At 31.9% G+C, this 19,995-nt stretch overlaps 4 protein-coding genes across 5 annotated transcripts; all 4 read right to left on the reverse strand.

Moving 5' to 3' along the window:
• Positions 1-583: 583 nt before the first annotated feature.
• On the reverse strand, positions 584-1,201 carry LOC145011899 (dirigent protein 23-like). Its single transcript, XM_078970651.1, has one exon. The coding sequence runs from the start codon at positions 1,178-1,180 to the stop codon at positions 623-625; it is 558 nt and encodes a 185-aa protein (XP_078826777.1). The 5' UTR covers positions 1,181-1,201; the 3' UTR covers positions 584-622.
• Positions 1,202-2,204: 1,003 nt separating this feature from the next.
• On the reverse strand, positions 2,205-5,093 carry LOC145010337 (putative amidase At4g34880). Its single transcript, XM_078968893.1, has 5 exons — positions 4,590-5,093; positions 3,716-3,930; positions 3,357-3,599; positions 2,914-3,112; positions 2,205-2,830 (listed from the first exon to the last, which is right to left on the reverse strand). The coding sequence occupies exons 1-5, from the start codon at positions 5,091-5,093 to the stop codon at positions 2,474-2,476; spliced, it is 1,518 nt and encodes a 505-aa protein (XP_078825019.1). The 3' UTR covers positions 2,205-2,473.
• Positions 5,094-5,757: 664 nt separating this feature from the next.
• LOC145008285 (Pollen Ole e 1 allergen and extensin family protein) lies at positions 5,758-7,407 on the reverse strand. The gene is made up of 3 exons (XM_078966909.1): positions 7,171-7,407; positions 6,658-7,078; positions 5,758-6,234 (listed from the first exon to the last, which is right to left on the reverse strand). The coding sequence occupies exons 1-3, from the start codon at positions 7,334-7,336 to the stop codon at positions 5,877-5,879; spliced, it is 945 nt and encodes a 314-aa protein (XP_078823035.1). The 5' UTR covers positions 7,337-7,407; the 3' UTR covers positions 5,758-5,876.
• A 3,624-nt stretch (positions 7,408-11,031) lies between these two features.
• LOC145011199 (magnesium transporter, putative (DUF803)) lies at positions 11,032-15,090 on the reverse strand. 2 transcript variants are annotated; one of them, XM_078969860.1, is made up of 10 exons: positions 14,636-14,767; positions 14,403-14,549; positions 13,803-13,859; positions 13,595-13,685; positions 13,349-13,509; positions 13,020-13,147; positions 12,665-12,802; positions 12,454-12,546; positions 12,237-12,354; positions 11,032-11,438 (listed from the first exon to the last, which is right to left on the reverse strand). In XM_078969860.1, the coding sequence occupies exons 3-10, from the start codon at positions 13,810-13,812 to the stop codon at positions 11,347-11,349; spliced, it is 831 nt and encodes a 276-aa protein (XP_078825986.1). In that variant the 5' UTR covers positions 13,813-13,859; positions 14,403-14,549; positions 14,636-14,767; the 3' UTR covers positions 11,032-11,346. The 2 variants fall into 2 exon arrangements, with proteins under 2 accessions (XP_078825986.1, XP_078825985.1); XM_078969859.1 differs by lacking the exon at positions 14,403-14,549 and having other exon boundaries at positions 14,636-15,090.
• Positions 15,091-19,995: the final 4,905 nt, after the last annotated feature.

Consider the following 19,995-nt stretch of genomic DNA (forward strand, 5'->3'; position numbering starts at 1 on the left):
TGTTCTATAATTTTACTTCTTTAAGAATTAAGTTACACAACTTTTGTGTAAATTACTTTTGTGTTTCTGCAAATACTTCATTTAAGGTTAATAGATTTTTCCTCATATTCTTTATTAATACGCAACAAAAAAACACATAAAAACTCGCGGCAAAACGCAGGCTCAAATATTGATAATATGAGAAATCATTGATAATAATAATCATGGAGGACTTCAGATTTTGGTTCAAGACAATCGTACAATCGTAGTGGCCGACTTAAAGTTTTTGTTATTTGCATCATCATATAAGTCTGTTTAAAACAAAAAATAACAATTAAAAGTTCCATTAGAAGAAAATTGTGTACAACATGTAATTATTATCTATAAACAGTCTTTAAATAATAGTATGGTCGTTCTTAATATTTTCTTTTCTTAAAATCAAATAGTTAACGATATCCCAAACATTTCCAACAAAGCAAAAGCAATACCCATCTTAAAATTTTCGCATACAAAAGATTTAAGTGGGCACCATTCTACTTTCTAATATATTACCGATTTATTAAATATTTGATAATGTAAATGAACAACATACATCTCAAATACATTGGACGCTAAAAACAAACATTAACAAAAATGTTACAACTTAAATATAAGTAGAAATCGTGACATTGTACCCTACAACAGCATCACCACTAGAATTAATCGAGTACGTTTGAGCCAAAGCATACCCACGCGCTAGTCGAAAAAGTCCAGTACCACCAACAATCGTCATCTCACGAACTGTCTGCATAGCAGGGTTTAAACTCAAAAGACTGAACGTACTATCTTTATATATCCCATCAGTAAAACCATAATTTAAAACCATAATCAGCCCAAGCTCATTTCGGGCAGCTTGACCATACATCCCACGGGCATGTCCAATGAGCTTGGAGTTCTTGTCGGGTCCTTCGGTCAACGGGTCATCCACCATCATTAGGTTACCAAACCCTCCAAGTGAGTTGCTGCCTGACTGCGGTTGAGCCACTTGGATTGCACTTGGGTTGCTTCCACTTAAAGTATCATGGAAGTAGAATTGCATGGTTGTGACTACTTGTGAACCTGTGTCTACACGTTTGGCCCAACTCACATCGTCTGAGGTTTGACCTTGGGTTCCGATGGCTAAGAGGAAGATGAGGAAAAAGGTGACCATGGAGTCGACCATTGTATTTGTTTGTATGCGTGTGCTTTTTGGATCTACTCCATTAGTTCTCTTTTTAGGTTTTATAGTGGTCCAGCTAGGGGGTTGGTTGGGGTGGGGTGGTGTGGGGTGGGAGGGTGGGGTTTGGGGATAGTGGTTCAGCTACAATAAAGAAATCTAGAAGTGAGTCATGGAAGCAACGTGGGACCCATTTGTAATTGATCCTTTGTATTTTTAAGTTTATGATACTTAACCCCTTAAGTTTTAGAGCATTGTGTGAAAATGTCATTCGTAAATTACAACAAACCAATCAAATTTATTTAAAATAAATCGAATTGAAATGGGTCCTTCAGTTTTACGATAACAATTGTGTCATGTCATTTTATTGATAAAAATTAACCAATCAAACTTATTACAAATAACGATGTAAGTTTCTTTTTTGCACGTCATCATTTACTAAAGACAACGGAATCAACAAATTATTCCTGTGTAACGAATTATATTCCCGAAAATGCACCCTTTGCTTCAAAGTCAAATACATGATTAAAGTAGGTCAACCAAAACCTGTCGCTAAACTTCAACATTCAAAACTTCAAAAGAAAATCGTGGTTTGTTGTTTGGTTACCAACTCCCCTAATTATATTCATAATAACCAACTAAAAGAATCTTTTTTTTCAAACATTGTTCTCCTACAGTTTTAATATATGAATCTCGTACGGTTATAATCTTTATATAAATATCGATGACATCGTATGTCATGTGCATGATTAAAAACCAATAAGATTTGATCGACAAACATGCTATAATGACATATAAACAATGAAGTAGTAATAAAAATTTGATTTTGTTCAACTCAAATAACTCAATTTCTTATTTTATTTGCCTTTCTTTGTGACCTTTCATCAGATGTCATAAATTTATTCTATTAAACATCTGAAGTATTGTAAAAACTAGCAAGTAGCCAGCTAAAAAGCATTTCAAAGAAGAAATTGACATGGTTAGGTGTTGCAACCACCCAATCAAGTTTTCTTTAAGTTTAACACCTCTATTATACAATCAAAGTACAAAAGTACGATTGAGAAATAATATTTTCTATTAACTCATCTTTTATCGGCCTCTTCGAAAAATAAAAGCAAGGACAACTACAACAAAAAGGAAAATCCATCTAAACAAGAACGCACTACTAATCCCCTCACAAATTAATGGCTGAAATACCCTTTTCGTTTGTCATTAAAGCTCAAGATTTCTTTCCATGTTCTAAATGCAAACAAGTAAACTAATTTCGAGATCCATACAAGTATCGACAAAGATTCTTGATCAAGGCAAAAACGTCGGAATTTTTCTGACATTTGTTGCTTGTTCGAATCCATAACTGATTTCAATCAATGTAGGTTCAGACCCTTTCAATCCACTGAAACAAATACCTACAGGAACACCCTTGTTGTCATACGCAGCCGGAACACTGATCGCCGGAAAACCACCTATAGCCAACACCGGAGAAATATCAGCACGTGGACTCACCACCGCGTCTAGGCGGTTCTCCACCATCATCTTCTCGTACCCCTCTCTCGTAAGCCTCGCCATGTTTGCAATTGCTGCCTTCTCCAAATCTCCGATCCCATTTGTCCCTTCGGCTGCCAAAAATATATCTTGCCCAAAATTCTTAATCTTTTCCTGCAATCAAGCATAAATTTTTGAACCAAAAAAACTAATGGATAACAAATGGTGTTTAAAGTTTTTATGAATCGGGTTGTTACCAAATCGGAAAATTTGTTATTGAATGCGATTATATCCGTTAACGAGCGAACAGAAGACGCTACAAGTGATTTCAAGTAAGCGTTTATTGCGATCTTAAATTCGGCTATTGCAACTGCTGCTTCACCACTAGCGGTGGCGTTAGATATGGTGTCGATGCCAGTAATCTCCAAATTATCAATCAAGATCGCTCCTTCGTGCCTAACAAGTTTGTAAAAGAAAGTCATGTTATAATGTTTGAGAATTAAAAATACATTCACGATGATTGTTTTAATATTGACAGCAATTACGATTTTATTTGAATGCACGTCAAATACATTATAAACTATTATGTTATGTCTCTCGGAATATGTAACAAATGAAACCTTATGTTCTTGTTTTGTATTTATCTTTTTTTTTTTTAATTTGCACGGTATATATAATCCACTTTATTAAGAAAAGATACCTTAGTGTTTGCAAATGATTTTCAAATACTTGATGTAAGTTTGATCCATTAGAGAACACGAAAAACGGGTTTCTAACAACACCGATTCGCTTCCCCTTGAGCCCATCAGCCTTTAGGAACTGAGTGTATCCACCATACGGGATATATTGCGACGCTTTTTTAGTAGCGTCGCGATCATTGTAGTCGAATCCCACGATGGTCTCAAGAACATAAACCGCATCCGACACGGTCCTACATATCGGCCTGATAAACGACCAAAAAACATAATAATAATAATAATAATAATAATAATAATAATAATAATAAGTGAATAGTGACATGGAAACCATTGCGTAAAATGATTGTGAAAAAAAGTTTACCCGATGGTGTCTAGTGACGGAGAAACCGGGATGACCCCGGCTCGGCTAGTGAGACCGACAGTAGGTTTGATACCAACCACTGAATTGAAGCTAGCGGGACATAAGATAGACCCGTCTGTCTCGGTTCCTATTGACACTGCCGCCATATTAGCCGATACTGATATTGCTGGTCCGCTACTCGAGCCACATGGAGTTGCAGATAGAACGTAAGGATTCTACAAAGATGCATTAAAAAAATTTAGAAGATGTTCGTTTTGTTCATAAACAATACGATATATTGCAGAAAATAGAAATGAATGAACTTTCGCTACCGATATAAACAATGTAATTATCTTTTACTCATAATAGCAACATATTTACATTTCATTATCCATAATGAAAATGGTTTTTCATTACTTTACCAATAACCACATAATATGTAACAAAGGATAGGTATATATGATATAAATACGTAAAATGCTTAAAGATGTTAGATTACATAATTCTATTTTTTCGTAAAAAATAATAAAGTATATTTGCTATAACGGGTAAAAAAAATATAAGTAGGTTGTAGTTATGGATAAATAAAGTTAAGTACATTGCTATTATAGGTAATTAATAAAGCACGATTTATTTATTTTGTTTTTCATATTAACACGATCGGTATAGATAAAAAAAGAATATATGTTGATTTACGAGTAAAAAGTGTAACTATGTTGCAATAATGTCAAATAGTTACTTATAGTGATATCGAGTGGTAAAGTAAGTTGCTACTTTTTGCAACTTACCAAATACCATAACGTGTTGTAAGAGCGTCTTGATTATTTAGTTGAGCAATTCATGTAAGTTGCAAGTTTGAACTAAAACTCTAGACACTATAATTTTTAATACTGACCTTTCCTTGTCCACCTCTCGGGCTCCAACCACTAGGTGCACTTAGAGATCTAAAATTAGACCACTCGCTCAAGGTAGCCTTCCCCAATATAATCGCTCCAGATTTCCGCAACTTTGAAACAATCCCTGCATCTCGGGGCACGATGGACCTGAGCAGTGCAAACGAACCACTTGTTGTGTTAAGTTTATCTTTTGTGGCAATACTGTCCTTGAGAAGGACAGGAATGCCATGCAAGCCGACCAGGGACCGAGGCACGTTAGTTGCCCTCTCTCGGTCGGCTCTATCTGCTTCATATAGGGCATCGGGGTTCACTTCAAGGACCCCTTTAAGAATCGGGTTGAGTTTCTTGATCTCACCAAGATAGAACTCGACGAGTTGCCTTGAGTTGAGTCGGTTTTGGTTAAATGCGATTCTGAGTTCGCGAATCGTGGCTTCTTTATGAGCATGGCAAGTAGATAACGAGAGCGATGCTAGAAGAACTAGGAAGAGCATGGGTGGGGTCATGGCTTAGTCAACTCGGTAGTGAGTCGAAAACAGAGTTCATTAATAGCTTATTTGGATCTTGGATGGATTTATAAAGCTAAAATTACAGAATTCATCCATAATTACAAACAGCTAAATGTCAAAAAAAAAATATTAAATAAATTTGCAGGCCAATCCTACTTAATTTGCCGTTTTTAGGAGACGAAAAAGTCTTACAACGCATTAAATAGTTGTACCGTATAATTGAAAAACGTCTTGCAACGTATTAAACACTTGTACCATATAACCCAACATCGCATTATGTCGCTACCAAAAACCGCATCTTGTACCAACATATGCTCATGCCAAACCATATACGGATTACATTTTTTACCCAAAGTAGTATATTATATAATAACCATATGTCTTGTTTATAATATCATCATAGTCGTCATATATTTTTACTAATAGTAACAACTTATTTGTTACACATAATTATTATTCGTAAGAAATATAAGCCTAAGAACTTTTATGAGGTGGTTAATTTCTTATGAGTAAGTACGAAATAATTTGAACTAATATCTACATAGATCATTACAAGTTTATTTAGCCTACATATATAGAAACTATATAGCAACGATCAACAACATCTTTAATTGAAATAAAGAATAATACTGGATTACTTACACTATAGAATACAACAACATTAGGATTATAGTGATACCTCACATATATCATATATTATAAAAATAATATCCGAATATAAATCAGTCAAAATATACTCGTTTAAACATAAGGAGAAGTTTTGACACGAAAACAACCATTTTACTTGCAAGTTGTGAACTTGCACGTAACATTTCCGGGTCGACCCGAATTTGCCCTAAGGAACTGAAGGGCAGTGATAAGAACTTGTCGTGTGGATCCTCCAATCAATGCCATATTTAAGTGTTGAACAACATCGAGTGGATGATAGGGGAATTGAATACTATTGTAGGAGTTTAAAAGTGCAGTTGTAGCTTCTCTTAAAAGGGTTTTGTATGGGTCCCCACGACCAGTCATGCTTCCACGCAGTGTAATATCATTCCCGTATTTCCTTGCTGCCAGTGGTCCGAATACAAATGACACTTTTAGGTCCGGGGCTAACACCCTCCAATAACACTCGTGCTCCGGCATTGTCCACATGCTACAAAAAAAAGATGGTGAAAAGACATTATTAACCTTCAAGACATGAAATAACTTCTCTTCTCATGTAAGAAACAATTTCAAAAAATTAGATATTATTTTAGGAAATACATACGAATTGTCATGTAGGATAATGAGAATTTGTGTTAGTTTAGCAAGGTCACAGTGATCGCTATATAATTTTTCTTCAAAAATTTGATTAGTATAGTTTTTTTTCCTATAATTTTTTTTCTAAGATGTACACAAGTTAGTATATCATGATACTTTTATATGCATAATGTACAAGTGAATGTAGCATGGTGCATTTCAGTTTTCAGATTCATAAAGTACAGTCAACGGAGAATAATAGCAGGAATTTCATATGCACAAAGTACAAGTCAATACTGCATGGATAGAAGTTTGAATGGTTGATGATCACACTTACCGGTATGGACAAGCTGAAGCTTCCAAGAACGGAACTGGCGGCATGGGCGGCAACCGTGGTAGTGGCGGTGGTTGAAGAACAGGCGGAGACTTGGCCGGAGGAGGCAATGTTGGCGTTACCGGCGTGGGCACGGGGGAAGATGACCGCGGGCAGTTGGGCATTGGCTGGGCAGGTTGGGAAATCAAATGACCAACGGTATAAATCGAAGTGTCAAACATTTGAAACACGAGATTCAAGCTCTGGGCAGGACCGGCAACTGCCCGACACCCTTGCCCGTCGCCGGAAACCTGTGCCCGGCAGCCACTCATATCCGGTTCCCCATCAAACCGCATTACGTAACTCCCTAGAAAATTTGTGGTTTCTTCGCTAATCACCTTGAGCTGCCCGCCCTGCCCCGGGCAAGCCATTGCTACTTTTACTCCTTTAGATAGAATTTGTTTTTGATCAATTAAATCAGAAAAAACAACTAAAATACAATATGCAAAAACATTTTTAGTCATTGTAAAAACTGACCAGTGAGAGGGTAATCCATAAAAAGGGAAACTTGGCCATCTTTGCATTGGTCACAGAAGACTGAGCCACTGACCATGGCATCTCCATTGGCTCCACCAATGGCTGCACCCACAATCAAAATGGCTGTGACCAGACCCATGCCCACACCCATGGTTCTTCGAGCCATGAACCCACTTTGGAAGGAGAGAGAGAGAGAGAGCAGAGAGAGAAAGAATTGTGAATACTGGATATGAAGTTTGAGGGTAGAAGGGAGTTAATAAATGAAGTAATACACTTCTCAACTGCCTAACATTTAATGAAATCTTGAAAAATCCATGTAATCTTGATCCTTTTTCACATGCATAAATGGTCGGATCATAAAAATGTTTAACTTTTTTATTGCATAGAGTACAATAGTGTATAATTCTATGAAACCTTAAAAAGTCGTGAAGTATTAAACCCTATTTGGCCATAGCAATCCGCCAAATTAGGGACCATATATATTAGCATTTTGGGCAATTTGCCAATTTGTTTTTCTTATGTAGAATTATACTATAATTTATGTCAATATTCTAAGGTAATTTAAGTTATTTTCTGCTATATAACAATGTACTTTAAATTTTATTGTTAAATAAAGTATGGTCGATTATGTAATGTGGACCCAAAGAAAATACAATGCCTAAAGTATAATCAATACAAAATATGTTCTTAACTTCGTATTTTTACATTTAGGTATTTTTCCTAAAATGGTTGGTAACAAGAGATTTATTTGTGCAGAAGTGTTTGTAAAAATAGATTTGAAGGTTTTAAAAATATAAAATTGTATTAACAGAAAAGGTGGATGTAAAAGTTCTCTCATAAACTACTTATTTAAGAGTTTTTTTATTACAAACTAAAAGCTTTAAATTTGAATCCTCAAACAAATTCAAATTTTTTTATTTGTAAAAGCTTCTTAAATCTTTCAAATTCATTGACAAACATGACAACTTTAAAAAACTTGAAAAATAAGTTAATTTATCAGTTAGATGTAATGCATCAAATACATCTAAAGTGAGAATGAATACAAAATATGTAATTTTTCTTTATATATAACTGAAAACAATGAAATATTAACTCCTTTTCCATTCCAAAACCATTCAAAACTAAGATAATGTCTAACCGCTAAACTATTTTATGTAAATTGTATATACCAATTTGAGTTAATTTATATACGCACTAAGAAAATAATGAACTAATGAGAATTGAGAGGTTACCTTCTTTCTTTACAAGAAGCCGTACATAGGGATTAAATTAATATATGTAACTTTCAGTATACAAAATACAAGAAAATGGATATTTTTCTGCTCAAAGAAATGAAATAAAAACTATTTTTTGCCAAAACTTGAACGGAATCTATCAACTTGTTTTGTGGGATTTGTGACGAAAATGTATAAAAGATAAACCTTTACGATAATACAAACCCAATAATATTTTATAATCCGCCAATGATTAAAGATCTGATAAAAACATGTATTTTCAAATATATAAAACATATATAATACATCGATACCGATTCAATACCATTTAATCGTTGCGGTTATGTGATGTTAAACAATTTGTGCCTTAGTTACTAAAATGATATTTTTTTTTTTTTTTTGTACTTTTGTAAATTAAGTGTAGCATCCATAACGATTGAATGCACAAATTATGAACTTCGGATCTATAAACGTGGTAGTAGTATTTCGATGTCTCATTAAAGATAGTAGTAAGATCTTCGGTGAGATTTGAAAATAAATGGTTTTTGAACCAAAATGTTTGGTTGTAGAATTATAATTTAATACAACTTTTGACCATAAACATTAACTTCGGTGAAGAAAATAGTGAAGTTCTTGACATTTGTCTCCAAATCATTTATTGTTATTCTAACCAATCAAAGCGTGCATTTAAAGTGCAAATATAAAACCTAGCTACTTTGGTGGGAGTTATCAATACAATGGAAAAAATTAAAAGACAATTTTTGTGGGCCGAAGCGACAATAAGCCAAAAATAAGTTGGGTTGTTTGGGAAAAGATTTTAGCACAAAGGAAAAAGGAGGATTGGGATTGGGTTCACTCCGAGCCTTCAATTTCTCATTGATCGTTAAATGGTGGTGGATTTTTGTTGTTTTTTTTAACGGTAAATACAATATATTCCTAAGCTACTTCTAAATTTACCTATATCTCATACAAGACTTGAAGCTCAACCTCAAGGGTAATAATGGGCATCCACAATTTAAGTAACAAACCTTCTGATTCATTGACTAAAATATCCATTTATGGGGTATGGAACAATGTGGTTGGGGCGAAAACTGAATTACAAAAGGTTAGAATTAAGTTTCAAGACATTCAAAAAACAAGTATGTGAAAGAGATGACCCTCTATTTTGGAATGATACATGGTGTGGTAATGAGCCTCTCAAAAACAAATTTCCAAATTTGTACCAACTTTAGAGACATAAATCTTGCAAAGTTAATGAGCGGATACAAATGTCTCAACAGACATGGAACTGGATAAAGCCACCTAACTCTGATGCTCAGGTATATGGAATATGATGTCGGGCATATTCTGATTCGATGTCCACAAGCGGTAATAGTATGGGAGTGGATCTTTAAATGGTGTGACATTCCTACCCCACAATTTGACAACATTGGAGAACTCATCTTTTATAAGTGTATGCTATGGTGCTATCTGGCTGATATGGAAATCAAGATTTGACTTGGTTTTTAAAAACATTTGTGTCGATCCAACTAAGATAGCGGACAATGCAAATACCTAATGTACACATGGATAAAGCATAGGAGATCATACTCTCATTATCAATGGGTTGAGTGGTGCGTATGCCCACTTAGATGTCTATAGAAATCAAAAAACTATGATGTAATCGTTTTTACATGTTTTTCTTCTTGCCCTGTCTAGCTACTTGCTAGGCGGTGGTCTTTTGTAATATATTTGTCAGTTCTAAAAAAACTACTTTGTTGAATGATATAATAATCTATTAAGTTATTTTGTAATATTTGGATTTTTATATACACTTTTTAACTTATAATAACAAAATAGAGATACATTCTTGTTAGACAATTACACAAATGGTAATTGTGGTAGACAGAAAATATCACTTCAAGTTTTTTTTTTTTAGTTTAATATGATTGATTATTTTTGGGTTTAAAACCCATACGAATGAACCATTTTGAATAACATGGTTGGTCATTATTATATTTTTAAAATGCACACAATGTATCCTTGTGGTTAGCAAAAAAAATAACAAATTATATGTGTTTTAATCCTAAGAATGACCAACCGATGTTAAAAAAATTTCAAAGACTTCCAATAGTATTTTCTACCTACCACAAAGACAAGACAACTTATGTAATTTTATCTCTTCATACATGCTTAGACCTTGGACATGCAAAATAATTATACATTTTTACTTATAATTACAACATGCTTATAATCCATTGGTTGTAATACCAACATACTTAGGGGGTGTTTGGCTTAGCTTTTCATATGCCAAAAATCCTTTTAGGAAAAAATCAAAGCTAAAAGATATTTAGCAAAAACCTTTTAAAAACAACTTTTGGATTTTGGATAGAAGAAAAATCAACTTTTTGGAAAAATCATGAAAACCTGATTTTTTGAAACTATTTGGAAAATCACTTTTGACTTCTAAAAAGCTAAGCCAAACACCCCCTTAATATCCATTGCTCGCAATACCAACATGCTTTAGAAAATAACTGAATTTTCAATTTTATTTAAATCCACCTCAAGGGTAGTAATGTAATTTAGTACATGTTAGCATAGTGACTATTAGAGTTCATTTTCACCATTCATAATTTCTATTTTTGAATATCTTTCACCATCTATCGTATAAAGTATAAACTAATGTGTATTAAAAGATGAATAATTGTTCTTTACAAACTAAAAAAACAAACACACCAAAGTAAAATCATAAGAACAAATAGAAAAACAAAAAAGAATATATATGTACAAATCTTGATGAGAATTTAAACAATTAGAGCCAATCGAATGATAATTTGTTGGAGACTTTGTATCAAATATGATGCAATCTTTAAAAACCTTTTTTGGCCAATAAAACCCTTGCAACGTTTGCATTGATCCAACCCCAATTGCAATTTCAATGCATCTCCAAGAAATTATGAATTAAAATCTTGAAATGAGATTTCTAATCGAAATAATCTGAATTATGAACTGTGATTAAATGTTCATCCTCCTCAACCGATTTTATAGGATTTTGATCATACCATGTTACATTTCCTACAAAAATCAAAATCATTTATATCAGTCTCAACCTCAGTCCAACACATGTCAAACACAGTACAACTTGAATGTGGATCTTTGTCAAATGTCTAAAATACCCTAATATGCCCGTATGCTAAGTTTGAAGTTTTTAACTTCGTAGGTGGTTTTCAAAAGTAGATTTTTTACTTTTTTTTGTCCAATGACTAAAGTACCCTTTATCCAATATCAATCAATCTTTTTAAGAGATATGATGATTGATTACTAGAGACACCATTACGCGAATCCAAAACCTCGATAATTGCAATATGTCACTTGACACATAGTTTTCGGCCAAGTGAATCTTTGTCAAATGACTAAAATACCCTTCTGCTAAAATCAAAAGCGGTTTTAGTGGGAAAATCTTGGATTTTTGTCAAATGACTAAAATACCCTTCTGCTAAAATCAAAAGTGGTTTTAGTGGGAAAATCTTGGATTTTTGTCAAATGACTAAAATACCCTTCTGCTAAAATCAAAAGCGGTTTTAGTGGGAAAATCTTGGATTTTTGTCAAATGACTAAAATACCCTTCTGCTAAAATCAAAAGTGGTTTTAGTGGGAAAATCTTGGATTTTTGTCAAATGACTAAAATACCCTTCTGCTAAAATCAAAAGTGGTTTTAGTGGGAAAATCTTGGATTTTTGTCAAATGACTAAAATACCCTTCTGCTAAAATCAAAAGTGGTTTTAGTGGGAAAATCTTGGATTTTGTCAAATGACTAAAATACCCTTTGTTAATGAGAAAATAATCCAAAAGCTTAAGATGAATGGAACATACCTGGTGGTGAAGATGGTTCTTGTTCTCTTGTTGAATGGAGAATAATTGTCCCCGAAAGAACAGTTATGAATCCACATATCTCAGATACTATGTCACTAGCCTTCTGATCTTTCCAATCCTGCATTTGTTTTTTGTTTTTTTTTTTTTTAATGATTATAATAATTTTACTTCAGGGGCTGAATCTATTAAAAAAAATAACAGTTTAATTAAGAGATACCTTGAACATTATTACACTTGCTATGATTGTTAGTGAAGTGAACATCACATAATATATTGGTGAAACAATTGCTGTATTGAATGTATCCAAAGCCTGCAAACATAGGTGGCCCCACGTCACTTTGCAACTTCAAAGGTTTCTAAATTACGATAATACCCTTTTATACAGATTTGACTATTTGAAAAATAATAAAAAAGAACATGAACATTACCTTGTTAAGATAATTCAACTGTGTAATCACACATAACACAGCAACAGTAACAAACACCCAAGTTTGAGGATATGAAATCTGACTGATTCCCTCTAGAGTAAGCTTTACTGCAATACCAATAGCCTTTATACTAACAACCTACAAAATGACACAGGGGTACTTTAGTCAAAATCTAAAAAAGGACACTTGATTTAGCCACTGAACTCTTATTGTAATAATAGCTCAATAGCTATACCTATATCTATATCAATAAAGTAGGTTGTGCTTTTTCTTTATTTTGCCTTAAAGAAAAAAAATGTTTTCTTTTTTTTTTTTGTGAGGAAATATAAATATAAATATAAATAAATAATAATACCGTTAGTGAACCCATTAAAGAACATATCCCCAAATATATCAATATATTTGTTTGCCCATGACGTGGCTCAAAATGCATCACAAGAGCTGCTACTAATGACAATGTAGCTGCTACATATATCAAGAATGCTGTAAATAAAAATAAAAAAATAAATTACTAATTTGTTGTTCATGTGTCTCTGTGTGTTTATGACTTAATACAGAAAGAACGACTTAACACACAAAGTCAAGGAAACGACCCTTGTTTATTATTTTCTCAATACTTTATAAACATGATTAATCATATGGGAAAACTTATATATAAAAAAAAAAAAAAAAGGAAAAAAAAACCTGGTTCAATTGCTAGATTCCATATTTCTTGAACAGAATTTGGAGTGTGTTCAGAGGGTGCATGAATGACAATTACAATGGACCCCACAATGCATGAAACACATCCAAGAACACCCAATCTCTTCAACCTTTCTTTCAACAAAAAGTGTGCCAAAACCGCACTGTTTCAGATTAAAATTTAAAACACATTATATTTCAAGACTTTATAAGAAATACCAACATATTTTCATTTATTTAAATTATTACCTAACAATTATACTCAATGCACCAAGAGGAGTTACAAGAACAGCTGGAGCATAAGCATAAGCAACAAAATTTGCAGCCTCTCCAACAATCACTATGTGTTATTCAAAACCCAAATTCAATCAAATATTCAAATTTCAAAAACCAAATTCAATCAAATATATTCCATATTATGAAATAGATCATGTTCTTTTGTTTATTGAAAACTTACTTGTAATCATTCCAGCCCACCATAGTGGTTCTTGTAGGTAACTGTAGCCTCCATGTCCTAAAATATTGTGGAGAATGAAAAGTTGCATAAATTAGAAAATGTGGAAAATTGTTGCTCACAATGATTTTGTGTGGTTACAAGCTTGTAGTTGAAACTTGGAAACATGGAGTTCGTTTTTCATGTGAAATGTAAAAAGTAATTGTTTTAAAATGTTTAGAAAGATTAAAGTTGGAGTTATTAAATAAATATAGTGATAGCAACTTGGAAAGAATTTAAACATAAAGAGTTTAAAGAAATCGTTGTAATTGTTAGTAAAGTACCTTTATATAAAGTTCCTTAAATAATAAAACCTTGTCAAACACTTAACATCATCAAAAGTTTTAAGTGATTATTACAGTTTCAGGAAGCAAAAGCAAATCCAAATCCAAACACCATTGTTATCTCCTATCTCCTAAATCATGATTATTTGATTCAGATTATTCGGTATCTGGATTCACCATATATTACAACTGTTATCTTATTCTAAATCGTTAATACCACATAATCAATTGTGAATAACATATCGAAAAACACACAAGAGAAATGGAAAAAAGAACCTACATTTGGGTTACAAACAATTAGTCCACAGATTTATGCAAACTCCATCTCAAATTCATACCTTCGAAGAGCCTCTACAACACTAACCTTATCAGATATTCAGATTGCAAACTGACCAAAGTAAACAAATACTCAAATATAATCCGAACCCTAAAAGCAATGCCAAATTATCAAATCACTATATGAAGCTCTAACGACTATGAATTCAATTTTACAGGATCCCAATAACCACATACCTGCACTAAAACCAGTGGAAGCAGCAGCACGCTTAAGACCTTTCTTCTTCAATATGAAACTTGTTCCGATAAATCCGCTAGATAACACCGCCAGTAGCAGCCCTGTCGAATTATCCGAAACACCCATCTCTTTATTCAACAAAAACCACTTTAATTCTCTGATCTGCTACTCAAATTCTCTCCTCAAAATTGAAAGAAAAAAAAAATCGCCTACAAGTAAGAATAGATTTCCCGCCAATCAAAATCGGGAAACCTAATAGGACAAACCAAAATTCGAACCAAATGGGTTCAAAATCAAGAAAGAGGGATCTGACGCAAAAAGAATTTGATTGATTATTGGAGAGGTTCCGTAGGTGAGTATGTAGCCTCCGAATGTGGGTCCGATTGAGGAGAGAGGATATTCGGGTCAAATTTTCGAGTGGACCCATATGATTACAACGCCATTGCCAGCTACAGAAGAAGGTAGATGAGGTCCAGCTCATTCTGTACCCCATTTAGGTTCTCGTTTCTGAATCAAAAAGTAGGGTTAGTTACATAAACTAACCTTTTAGTTTAAATATTTCCATTTCCGCCCTTTTAAATTTGTGTATTTGAATTTGAATTTAATCTAACACCTTTGAGTTTGAGGTGAGCTCAATTTGATTTTTTGTTAGCGATATCGAGCTAAGATTGATCTTGTTGACCATTGAACTTCAACCAGATCTGGCAAACGTGTCGTGTCGTGTCGTGTCAAAACAATAAACGGGTTGAGAGAGTTTGATCCTAATCCAATTTGTTTAATTAATGTGTCGTGTCTCGTGTCGAGTTCATGTGGGTTTTTCGGGTTAAGGGTATACATACATCGAGGCATGTAAGGTTGAAAGATTAAACATGTTGAAAGAATATGATTTAGATAAGTGGAAAGGAAATGTAATAGTTAGGAGGCAGAAAGGAAATATAATAGTAGATTTAGAGAGTAAGGTAGTGTTTCGGTTTTTGTCTGCAGATCTGTGTGGTCTCTTCTGGCTGCGCCGTGCAGACCACGCGCAGACATTAGTCTTCGCAGATTGTTTGTTTTTTTCAAGACTGCAGACCTAAAGATGTATGTGCGCCCTCTTCTTGGCACAGATGTGGATCACAGTCTTCTAATATCTTCAGACATCTTCTAGTATAAAAAAAAACATATATATCTTTATTTTATTTTATTTTTTAATTTATATTTTTTCCAACTTTATTAATGATAAACAATTTGAAAAAAATAAAATAAAAAAAAACTTTAAAAAAAAACGTTTTACGATACAAACATGATATTTTTGACAAATTTATAAATAAAAATTTATTACAATAATAGTCGTTGAAGTTGTTTATATAAATATGAAAAAAAAAATCATAATATATTCTTATATTTTTTTGCCAAATTTTGTAAAACATTATTAATTACAGTATCGTCAATTTCTCGAGAAAATATTTATGGTACGTTTTTAATGGATTTAATTGAAAAAATCGAAGTTTATTTCCATCCATTTATGTATCAAATTCTTTGATCACTAATTATAATGTTTAGTTATAACTTTGCAACCAAAGTTGTTGGTTTTTATCAAATATATATATATATATATATATATATATATATATATATATATATATATATATATATATATATATATATTTTAATTCATACCATTTTTATTTTTATTTTAATACAATAATACATGAAAGTTGATCTGAATTCGTTAATTATTTATAACAAAGTTATAAAAATATTAAAAAATCACTTTGCAGTTTAAAAAAATCAGTTTATTTAGATTTCAATTTATTTTAGTAGCTCGCAGAGGTTAAAAAAACAAACAGTCTTCTTTTTTCAGACTGCAGACGTTTGGTCTACCTCTTCTACTGCAGAGGTCTACAGATGTGGTCCGCAGACTGCAGACATTTTGCCTCAGAAAAAACAAACAACACCTAAAATTGATTGAATATGAGTTGGGAGGAGAATGAGGGATCATGAAGATGGGGGGAATGGTTTAGAGGAGTGTGTAATTTGGGCGATAACAAAAATAAAATTAAAAAACTGAAAATAAAAGTTTTGACTAAGACGGCTAAGTGTATTCCATGTTACAAAACGAGTCAACCCAAAACTTTTCTTTTACGTATTATTTTGGTTTTTGGTCTTACTAGTTTATTTAAAACATTCAAAAAACTTACATATAAATGGATCATTTTCGAGTCATATTCGGGTTGAAATTCCCAACCCTAACCTTACATGTTTATTTTTCGTGACGTGTCGTGCAACCCATTTAATTAAACGGATTGAAATATTTTACCTAAACCCGTTTATTTCGTGTCGGTTTCATATCGTGTCAGTTTTTGCCACCACTAAGTTCAACTCTTTTCGAGACAATCGGATTGAATTGCAAACTACAACCAACAAGTACAAAAGAACAAAGAAAACTTTAAAACTTGATTCCTTTTTTATTCATTGAAAAGGCATTCTAGCAAACAATGAAAACTAAATATTTTTAATGTGGAAAGTATAAGTTCATTTCCTTAACTCTAAGACATCATAATTGATTATCAAAAGATGTTCAATCAGATATCTAAATCAAATCTCAAAAAATAAATTGTCGGGAAATTACGTCTTTTTGTGGCTTTAAACGATCTTAAATGTCTGAAAAACAACACATGTCATGGCAATGTTATGAGTTCTCTTAATCGGTCGATTTTACTTGTCACGTGCGAATTTCGTCTAATTATGAAATATTTGATCACTTTGACAGATTTGTCATTGATATCATCAAACTTCCATTTCTACTAGTGTTAACATCATCAAGTCTTGGATCGACATTTGTACCACCTGCATCATCGACTCAATGACCTCCTCATTATTAGACCAAGGCCTAAATTATATATGGATATTCTAATTGGTTTGATTTTATGTGTTTGATTTATTCGGTCCTAGAAGAAACAAATATGTGATAACATATTTGAAATATCAAACCAAAGATAGAATTTGCAAATAATGAATGGACAATAGAGAAATAACAGTAAGGTGTAGTTTATTTTTTGTAAAAAAAACATTTTCAGATCTTTTATTGTTGTGTAGCGCAGCACACGCATAATACTTTTCATCTCGCAGCTGTTTGTTTTCTAGAATTTTTCAGAGTAAAAAAACATTTGTGTTTTTTCTGTTTGGAACAGCGCTTGTATTGCCTCTTCCAACCTCTTTTTTTTCTTGTTGAAATTTTAATGAATCTTGATTATATGTTGCTGAATTCTTGTTTCACATTCTTTTTTTTTTCGTTTTTATAGGTTTATTCTTGCTAGATTTTTTTGTTTTTTTAATATTGGATAATGATAATTTTTTGCTGAAATATCATAAATTATTGCTGAAATGTCATACATTATTAAATTTTTGGTAATAAGAAACTATTTTCGGTTTATAAAATCAGTTTATTTTAAATTTTCAATATCTGCAGCGACATGAAGTTGTTAAAAAAAAACACATTTTTTATTACAATTTTCAACTGTTTGGTCCACTTTTGTGCTACAGATGGTTGCAAAGGTGGTACGCAGACTTCATGAATTTTTATTTCAAAAAAATAAACAACACATAAGTTTCATTTCCCTAATGTGAGAAGCAATATGGATGAGATCACAAAGAAAAAAAATTGAAAGAATTTGTATAAATAAATGTAATATGGACAAATGATTATATTATTTGAAACATAAAATTTTATGAATGCAATAACGTATATTTTTTTCCCTCTGATGAATCATCAAATTATACGTGATTAAACTGACTAAACAAGTTTTGGTATTCTATTCTATTTAAGATAGATATAAATAATAATAATATTGAATTCTGAGACTATATCGATATATAAGTAAATATTTTTATTTATATAGAAAACCAAGGTGTTTAAACATCCATATACGGTTGTAATTGTATATGTTGGTTTTAATATAGTTAGATTAGAAAGTCACTTGATAAGTGGAGATATTTTTTTTAAATGGTTTGTTTATTTCTTTAGTATTTTCATCATATCCTATAGTTCTTTATTTTCATTTTCATCGATGTCTACCAAAATAACATGAACGTGTAGGTTTATTATATATGGATTCCTTCGAATTATTCAAATTTTGAGGATAATTTTTCAATTATTTCAAACTATAGGGGCTCTTGTGTAATTAAGTTTTAGCATCACTGGGTTTCCTGTTTAAATAAAAAAAATAAGGGGAATATTTGTTGGTTTTCTAACGAAAATCTTACAAAAACATCCTTAGGCATTGTCTTATATGCTATTTTTATCCTTTGTCAAAAAACCTCTACAGACCTTTTATTGTTGCGCGGCGCAACACACGTGCAATACTTTTCATCTCGCAGTTGTTTGTTTTTCAAAAGTCTTCGCCCTTCGGATTAAAAAACATTTGTGTGTGTTCTTTTTGGCGCAACACTTGTTTTGCCTCTTCAAACCCCTTCTTCTTTTTTTCTTGCTAAAATATATTGTTGAAATCTTATTACATATTTTTTTTGTTGATTTTTTTTATATTGAATGATAACAATTTGTTGATAAAAATATCATTATTTTATGCTAAAATATCTTTTTTTTAATATCATTATTTTTTGTTGATATCATTATTTTTTGCTGAAATCTTATAAATTATTGTCGAAATGTCATATATTATTATATTTTCGGTATTAAAAATCTATTTTCGGATTATAAAATCAGTTTATTTTAATTTTTTAATATTTGCAGCAGCATGCAGATGTTAAAAAAACAAACGCGCTTCATATTACAATCTGCAATCGTTTGTTATACATCTTCTACTGCAGAAGGTTGTAGAGGTGGTCGACAGACTTTATGAATTTTTGCATTAAAAAAACAAACAACACCTATGTTACTTGTATAGTTGTATTCTATTGTGTTTGTTCGTCATTAGTTCTACCTTCGACTTGCAAAACAGTTAAGGGAAATCTATAAAAAAAAATCTTTGGATTTTGGTTCTACTAACAAAAAAAATCACTTCTGTTTTTTTTTTTCTTTTTTTTTTTAATTTAACTATTGAAATCGATAAACATTCTATTTTTTTTTATTTAACTATTGAAATCGATAAACACTTGCAAAATAACATTTGTAACCGGTTAGTGCTATTTTTAAGGGTTAAATTGCAAACAAAAAATCATAAATGTCTTTTTCGTTAATAAAATTAAAGTTTATGAACTTATCTTTTTTTATAAGATTTTTGCTAATAAGATTTTCCTTTTTATATATACTAAATTTATTTGAAGAAAACATAAATTTATTTATTAAAAAACTCAAAATAAAGATAATTTTTTTTATTAAAAAACACAATAATATTAATTTATGTCATTTTTGGATTAT

Source organism: Lactuca saligna, chromosome 8 (assembly GCF_052625555.1).
Source record: "Lactuca saligna cultivar CGN05327 chromosome 8, ASM5262555v1, whole genome shotgun sequence".
NCBI lineage: Eukaryota > Viridiplantae > Streptophyta > Magnoliopsida > Asterales > Asteraceae > Lactuca > Lactuca saligna.

Coding starts and splice junctions, on each gene's coding strand:
- LOC145010337 (XM_078968893.1), bottom strand. CDS start 5,093: ATGACCCCACCCATGCTCTTCCTAGTTCTTCTAGCATCGCTCTCGTTA. Junction 3,931..4,589: donor CGAGAGGTGGACAAGGAAAG/GTCAGTATTAAA, acceptor GCATCTTTGTAG/AATCCTTACGTTCTATCTGC. Junction 2,831..2,913: donor ATAACAAATTTTCCGATTTG/GTAACAACCCGA, acceptor GCTTGATTGCAG/GAAAAGATTAAGAATTTTGG.
- LOC145011899 (XM_078970651.1), bottom strand. CDS start 1,180: ATGGTCGACTCCATGGTCACCTTTTTCCTCATCTTCCTCTTAGCCATC.
- LOC145008285 (XM_078966909.1), bottom strand. CDS start 7,336: ATGGCTCGAAGAACCATGGGTGTGGGCATGGGTCTGGTCACAGCCATT. Junction 7,079..7,170: donor TATGGATTACCCTCTCACTG/GTCAGTTTTTAC, acceptor TTCTATCTAAAG/GAGTAAAAGTAGCAATGGCT. Junction 6,235..6,657: donor GCTTCAGCTTGTCCATACCG/GTAAGTGTGATC, acceptor TTTTTTTTGTAG/CATGTGGACAATGCCGGAGC.
- LOC145011199 (XM_078969859.1), bottom strand. CDS start 14,762: ATGGGTGTTTCGGATAATTCGACAGGGCTGCTACTGGCGGTGTTATCT. Junction 13,510..13,594: donor GCATTGAGTATAATTGTTAG/GTAATAATTTAA, acceptor AATCTGAAACAG/TGCGGTTTTGGCACACTTTT. Junction 12,547..12,664: donor AGTTGAATTATCTTAACAAG/GTAATGTTCATG, acceptor CTATGTTTGCAG/GCTTTGGATACATTCAATAC.